Source organism: Meleagris gallopavo, chromosome 3, assembly GCF_000146605.3.
Source record: "Meleagris gallopavo isolate NT-WF06-2002-E0010 breed Aviagen turkey brand Nicholas breeding stock chromosome 3, Turkey_5.1, whole genome shotgun sequence".
In the NCBI taxonomy this organism is placed as follows: Eukaryota; Metazoa; Chordata; class Aves; order Galliformes; family Phasianidae; genus Meleagris; species Meleagris gallopavo.
Window position 1 is genome coordinate 57,199,168 of NC_015013.2, and position 7,929 is coordinate 57,207,096.

General features: G+C 39.3%; 1 protein-coding gene across 1 annotated transcript in view; it reads right to left on the reverse strand.

Annotated features, from left to right (window-relative positions):
* Positions 1-7,929, reverse strand: part of NSMAF (neutral sphingomyelinase activation associated factor) — a 41,636-nt gene that overhangs the window by 24,615 nt on the left and 9,092 nt on the right. Inside the window, exons 3-7 of the mRNA XM_010708984.3 lie at positions 5,931-6,020; positions 5,754-5,832; positions 5,520-5,587; positions 5,388-5,424; positions 2,477-2,527 (exon numbers count right to left, since the gene is read on the reverse strand). Of these exons, the coding sequence (XP_010707286.1) occupies positions 2,477-2,527; positions 5,388-5,424; positions 5,520-5,587; positions 5,754-5,832; positions 5,931-6,020 (325 nt within the window). The remainder of the gene's footprint in view (positions 1-2,476; positions 2,528-5,387; positions 5,425-5,519; positions 5,588-5,753; positions 5,833-5,930; positions 6,021-7,929) is intronic.

Below are 7,929 nucleotides of genomic sequence, written 5' to 3' on the forward strand. Positions count from 1 at the left end.
CCTGAAGGCTGTGCTGCCATTCAGCGAGACCTGGACAGGCTGGAGAGCTGGGCGAGTAAGAAACCGGATGAGTTTAACAAAAGCAAGTGTAGGGTCTTACACCTAGGGAGGAATAATTGCATGCACCAATACAGGCTGGGGGATGAGCTGCTGGAGAGGAGCTCTGCAGAGGGACCTGGGCGTCCTGGTGGACAACAGGTTGGCCATGAGCCAGCAGTGTGCCCTCGTGGCCAAAAAGGCCAATGGCATTCTGAGGTGCATTAAAAAGAGCGTGTCCAGCAGGTCGAGGGAGGTGATCCTCCCCCTCTACTCTGCCCTGGTAAGGCCTCATCTGGAGTACTGTGTCCAGTTCTGGGCTCCCCAGTACAAAAAAGACAGGGATCTCTTGGAAAGAGTCCAGCGGAGGGCCACAAAGATGGTGAAGGGCCTGGAGCATCTCCCATATGAAGAAAGGCTAAGTGAACTGGGTCTGTTTAGCCTTGAGAAAAGACGACTGAGGGGACCTGATCCAGGTTTATAAATATCTGAGGTGTGGCGGCCATAGTGGTGAGACCAGTCTCTTCAGTGGTACGTGGAGACAGGACGAGGGGAAACGGACATAAGCTGCAGCATAGGAACTTTCGCATGAATGTGCGTAAGAACTTCTTCACAGTGAGGGTGACGGAGCACTGGAACAGGCTGCCCAGGGAGGTTGTGGAGTCTCCTTCTCTGGAGATATTCAAGTCTCGCCAGGACGCCTACCTGTGCGACCTGGTGTAGGGAACCTGCTTTGGCAGGGGTATTGGTCTCGATGATCTCTAGAGTCCCTTCCAACCCCTACAATTCTGTGATTCTGTGATCAGTAAGTCTACTTCAAGACATTGATCAATGTGGATATAATTATGAACAACCTAAGAAAAGATGAAACTCTAGATGACTGTTAGCATAACTCATGCAGTCAGCTGAACTGACACCAATCCAAGAGCAAAGCATGGTTCAGAAAGCAAACTGTGCCAGATTAATGAGACAAGAAATTCAACAGCAATTTGGATGAAAGCCTCAGTAACATTTCACTGACGACACATTTTTCCTTTAAGAGGAGAAACATGGCTCTCATACCCTAGTGTATGGTCCTCAATGTTCACTTACAGCCTCACTTACAGCCTCACTTACAGCCTCACTTACAGCCTCACTTACAGCCTCACTTACAGCCTCACTTACAGCCTACAGGGTAAAAGCTGTGGAAAGCAGTTCTTTGTCTAGTTTCCAGCCTGGAAAGACCATGATTTGGTGTTTTGTAGTAGATCTCCAAAAATAAACAAATAAATACATAAAATCAATGGAAGACATGGAAGCAAAATCATACTACCAGAGTCTAGCACCCAGTGAACCACCTAGAACAGGCAATGATTCAGGTACACCTAGCAGCAGCAAAGAAATACTCTTAAGTGGCTAAAGGCAAACTAGACTTCTTGTTTTACTATGAAGAAACATAACTGCACTTTCGTGAAGGAAGTTGTAATGGTTAACTATTAGGAATTATTTAGGTATCTTGACTTCAGACAAATTAAAATGGAGAAGTTTCCAAACAGCCCTTCCAATTATTTTCTTTTTCCCCTTGTCAACAATGCTATTGCTATTGATAGTTATGTGATACTTAATAAATCTTGCACTTGGAAGCAAAACAGAGAATACAAGAGAACAGAAATGAGGTTTAGAATAGAATAAAGAATTAGTGGCATAAAATAAACAAGGAAAATAAAAATAATAATTAGAAATCATTGCTTAGAAACACCACCAAAACTACCCAAAGTAGTTGTTGAGAATAATTCAGACATCATCTATTGACTCTTTGCTGTTCATAGTAGTAACATAAGTTTACTGACTTGATTGTTCTTGAAGCCTTTTACTTGAAGAAACATGGCAAGAAATTTAATTGCCTGCTCATTTCTAAACTGTGGAAAAAAGTTGAGGCAGAAGGAGTGTTTATATGACTCTGCATTTTCCATTTTGTGTTTGTATCTTCACTTACCTCCCATTTCAGCTGAAAACCACTCAATTCTTTACGTTGAAGCCTTCAAACTCAAGAATTTGGGTAGAAAGCAATAGAAACAAGCTCTGGATTCTGATATGAGCAAACTTTATCTGCAATTTCTTTGACCTGTGACCCATTCAGCTGGGAATGAAATTAAAACTGAGGAGAAACAGTGCCCACTGAATATGAGCGGCCAGTTGTCTGTCTGATTATTGAGCCCACAGAGCTGCACGTTGAGGTAACTAGCAAGAGACAAGTCTGCAGCACGTATTCCAATAAATATCACATATGCATTATGGAAGAATTTGGGCAGTAGTTTTATCTAATATGCACAATTATTTATTTTTTGAAGTTTTATTGTCATATTGCTCCAATTAGAGTTGTCTTACTCTTCTATAATAGAGAGCATTGCTCTTTGCAAAATATTAGTTTGCTAAGAATAATGAAAAACTGTATACTCACTCTTACTGTTTTATAGGGTGCAATAACATTTCTTTCTTTAATGAGAAAAACCTGAAAGAGCAAGAGACTGTTATGGCTTTTGTCCAAAAAACAAACTAATAAACAATCATCCACCAAAAAAAAAGAAAAACCCACACCATCTCTCCCCTCAGCCATCAATAATAAATGTAAGTCCTGATAAATACAAAACCAGGAACACTGCTTAAGCAACCAAAATACTAGGTTGCAACATCCTGCTTTAGCTACCCTAGATGAACAGCAAAAAAACAATGACCTTTTGTAGCTGCTGTGAAAAGGATGAGTGTTCAGTGCATTTCACAGGCTTACTTTGACAGTCAATTAGTGAGTTTTTATTCCCATCATATGACCTTCACAAAGCTGTAAGACTGAAGGCAGTAAGCACAGCCACCAGCCTAACCCCATTCAACAGAATATTTCTGCCTGCTTTTTTTCTGGCAGCTTATGGCCCTGGGGTTCTGCTCTGAAGGGAATGGCCCACCTCAGAGGGCCTCACTCCATGACTGCTGCACGAGCCTGCTCAATTGAGCTCTTTCTGTGCCAAACATTTTGCTTCTAGTTCTAACAGTTACGAATGTCATTTCCTTTCCCATCCTACAGCTTACTTTTGAGCAGTTTTGTTTCTTTGATGTTACTCCCAGACCTGGAGAGGATCCTCCACTCAAAAAAACCCACCAAAACCACTTCATTTCATTCTCTTCACAGCCCCTACAGAAAGGCTTAACTGTTGTCACACACTGGTTTGTAGATTATCACCTTATCATTTATCATCTGAAAGACGTCAAAGCCAAAAATGAGTCATGTTTCACTCCGTCTATAGGAAAGGCTCATTCTTGCTAAAATCTCAGACCTGGGTAAGACCCTAAATGGGTATGAGCTCCACAAAACACACTAGAATGCATAACCAACTGTTTTCTGCTCCTTGTCTTAGATACCTGCCCACTCCAATGGTCTTCTCACACACCAGACATCCACCCACTCCAGACACATGGTTTGCTTAGGCCCAGTGCCTTGATTTGCTTCCTACAGCAAGCACCAGGCCTGTGAGTCTGCATCCAGAGGCAAGCAAAAAAGACAAAAGCAAGTATTTGGTTTGGCCTGGCAAATGAAGGTAAAGAGAGTGGATAGCATCAGCCTGAACTGTAGTAGACCCACAAGCAGGAGAGCTGGCCTTTCCACATGGCAACTCAGTATCGATATGCTGGAAGAATTTAAATGGCATGCTCAGCGTGCCTCTGTTAGCGCTACTTTAAATAATTAGCTCCTTTAATCTGACATCAGCTTTTACAGGCCTATACTAGAGCATAAGAAAAATCAACCCAGTAAAAGACATACGCTTTATACTTAGCTCTTACTTCTTGTACAATAATTAAAGACTTCTCTACACGGAGACACCCAAATTCCAAATTACATGGGAAAAGTAGACAGTACACACCAAAATACATATACAAGCAGAGCAAAAAAGTTGCCATGTTGTATTAGTTACCTATTTTGTAAGGCAGTTCTCCAACACCACTTTAGAAAAATTACTGAAAAATAATTTCTATTTATTCTATTATTTCTATTTACTGTCTTGCATAGCCATTAGTCTTTAAGTTACTTGTTACACAGAGCAAAGCTTCTTGTCCAGCTATGGATTAATACTATTTTGAGCCTAAAAAAAAAAAGGCAAGCATGTTTAAGATGATCTGATTATTCAATATGTGCATTTTTCTATAAGACAGAAAATGCACTCAGAAGAAATGTTCATAATTAGGTCAGAATTTATCATGAATACAGCCTATGAGTACTTCATACCTGACTTACTTTTATACAAAAATACAAGCACATGTCATTCCGTCAAAACATTTCAGAGCACTTCTCTAGTGACAGGAGGATGATTGACACTCTACACAGTGCGGCTAACAATATTTGCTGCTTTAAAAGTTAATTTTTTTTTCCTTTGTAATGTTTCTATACTGACCTGTTCTGCAGAATATATATGAATATTGTATGATAGAGGAACGGGTAATAAAAAAAGGCAATTACATTATAGACAATACTTCAGATATTTTTTTTCCCTTTACCATCTGAAAGTTTACACAGAATAATCAGAAATGCCTTAAAAAAATAAAACCATTGAACATAAAAAACCATGAACACAATGAGCCTTAACCACACAGAACTCTGAGAAGTAGTTTCAAGATGAAATTAAGTGCACTGATTACTTTAACACAGGCCACGAACTTTTCTAGCGCAAATTAAATTACATGCTTGAATTCTTTTTTGACTGCCACAGTACAGAATTTGCTACAAAGTTTAAGAAAGTATTTCCCACCTCACTTCAGTTATTTCCTGAAATGAAAACATGAACTTCTTTTGAAGCATTGGAACACTTACCAGCTCCAATTAATCAAAGTTTGAGGTACATTCTGTTGGTCTTTACTAAATACAAACACGTTCAAGTCAATCATAACCCACAACTGAAACCTGAATCCATGATTCAAAATACCTACTGAAAATGATTTGGTGGACAGTTTATGAAAACATAGTCTACTGAACTTTAAGAATTAAGATGGCTTTGCCATTACCAATACATGCTACAGAAGGAAGAAAATGATATACAACTGTAGCAAGACCAAAACAAAGATGATGAATAACCAGATGAGTCTACTCTCTTTTCTCAATTCTAAAATTGTCCTAAGCTCTACTGTAACATGTACAGTGCAGAAAATTCCCTTTAATCAAAGTCCTATTAATAGAGCCACTAATGGTTTAAAGTTTCCAGCATCAACAGCTTCACATTAATGCTAAGTTTTGCTTCCAGAAACTCCTCATCCTAGAATTGCAGCTCTGAGAAACACCATTAAAGAACATAACCTCTCACATTTACACAATGAAAATCAGCTCTTACCTGATTACATACAACAGAAATCCCTCCAGATGTTTCCCTAGAATGTAAGTAAGATACTTAGAGACGGACATTTCAGACTTTTAAAAAAAAAAAAAATTAAATGCATACATACAGTAATTCAAATTCACATACCGTAACAATGGGTTGTTTGCTTCGCTGTCTTCTGGTGCTTTTATACTACCGCAGTCTCTCAATGGTATCTGTGAGAAGTTATAAAAACATACACAGATGTGTGCTCCTTAAAAGCAATCTTACTTTCCCAAGAAGTTGCAGTCACAGAATCACAGAATCACCAAGGTTGGAAAAATACCTACAAGATCATCCAGTCCAACCAACCTAAACATCCACCAGTGTTGCACTGCTTACCTTAATAATGGGTTGCAGATTCTCATCCGGTTCAAAAATGATTGACTTTGAACAGATTTTTAGGGAACCTCTTATTTTCCTAAGGGAAACAATAAATAAAGAAGTAGTCATGTATATCTTGCAGATAGATTAGACTAGAATAACTCCTGTAAATGAAGGAATGTAAAACTTCTGTACCTTTCATCTCTGCAACCTTTATTTATGATATGACTAGCTCTGTGTTGTTCAAAGTAATATTCTTCCAGGTTAAGAAGCAGCAGTGAAAACCTACAAGTAAAGAAACTCAAATTATTCCTTCAAAACCAAAACACCACAGAATAGTTAATATTCTCAGCAAAAATATATCAAGTGCTTGGGAAATGTTCACTGTTATTGGTGCCCTGCTCCTCCCTCAATCCCTAAGAATGAATAAATTAATTTTTTTAAAGAACAAATCTATGAGGAAATTTTGTGTGCACGTGATGACGACTGTCTGATGCTCCTCCAGAAGATGTAAAGTTTGATATTTCAGGCTGTTCATGCCTCAGGTGTGAACTAGTCTAGAACAGTCAATCTTTTAAAATAATTCATTTAACCCACATGAGTATAAGCCAGCTAAAATCCGCAGTGACATGAGAGGTGGAGTGGAGCAGGAATTAACAGTAAGGAACACAAAAGTTAAGATCTTTCTGAAGCAAAGCCAAGTGACACTGATTTAAAATGTTAAGTGAAAACCACACGCGTGGTTTTTAGAACACGGCTGCATCACTCTACACCAGATATACTCTGGTGAAGTATTACCTTCCTCTCTGGCCACTTTTCTGCACTTTCACTGTACCAGTGCTTGCTCAAATGCACAGAAAGCCTGTTTATGGACTAATAAACAAACCTCAACTAAAAAAAAGTAGTCTGATGTATTTCATTGTAGGACCACTGTCACAACAATACTCTCACAAGATAAATGCAAATAGGCTAGCTTTGATATAACACAAACTTACATCCTCAAACATAACAACTTATGTTTAAAGCTTAAATAACTGCTACAAGCAATTAAAGATTTACTAGCAGAAGTAATTCAAGTTCTTTATAGAGAGAGTGGTGAGGTGCTGGAACAGGCTGTCCAAAGAGGTTGTGGATGCCCCGTCCCTGGAGGTGTTCAAGGCCAGGTTGGATGGGGCCCTGGGCAGCCTGGTCTGGTATTGAATGTGGAGGTTGGTGGCTGTGCACGTGGCAGGGGGGTTGGAGATTCATGATCCTTGAGGTCCTTTCCAACTCTGACCATTCTGTGATAGCAGGGTGAATTTATGCTCACCTATGAGTTTCAGTGGTAGGGAATGACTGAGTATTGGCACAACAGGAGGAGTGGAAATATTTTACATCCTTCAGTCACAGGAACAACAGCTGTTTGTGCATGGGGCTGCCCTGACAAGCAGAAGTACTTACCATTAGTCACATCCACGCTTTGAGCTAAGTTCTGTAATGCATTCATGATGTGTTTTACAAGAACTTGTGACAATGCTAATAAGTGCCAAGCATCCCCAGAGCAATATTTCACATTTAAATAGCAAGCAGTAAGTATGTCAGGAGTTCACAAAATGATTTCATACCAAACAGTCTGCTTGTTAAGTAAGCATATTATATACTAGAAAAAAAATAGCACTATCTGAAAATTCATCTTGTTTACATAAGTTTTGTGTCATGACTGCGTTACACCAAACAGAACATAACAAAGTTTGTTGTAACTACAAGTAGCAATGAATCTACATGTTCAAAACTGCTTCTCTTCTTAATAGCTCATGTCCAAGACACTCTTCTAATTCTCTGTTGCTTTTTCAAGAAGTCGAGCATGTTACCAACACCCCTCCACTCCTGAAAACAAGTATTTTATGAGGCCGTTAAGAAAACTTAGAAGTTACAACAGTATACGTCATGTCAGCCTATCCCAGGGTTGCTGGTACTGTATGGTTCTTGAATATCTCCAGCTTCCAATGGAGTTTCAGGGGCTTTGCCTTCACACATAGTTTCTCAGAAGATATAATATCAGTTGCCTTCTGTTTTTTATAGAAGTTTCTTTTTCAAACTTACTGCAACCTATGAAAGCACGTCCTGTAATAAATAGTAGAATGGCCAGGGTTGGAATGGACCTCAAGGATCATGAATCTCCAATCCCCTGCCACATGCAGGGCCACCAACCTCC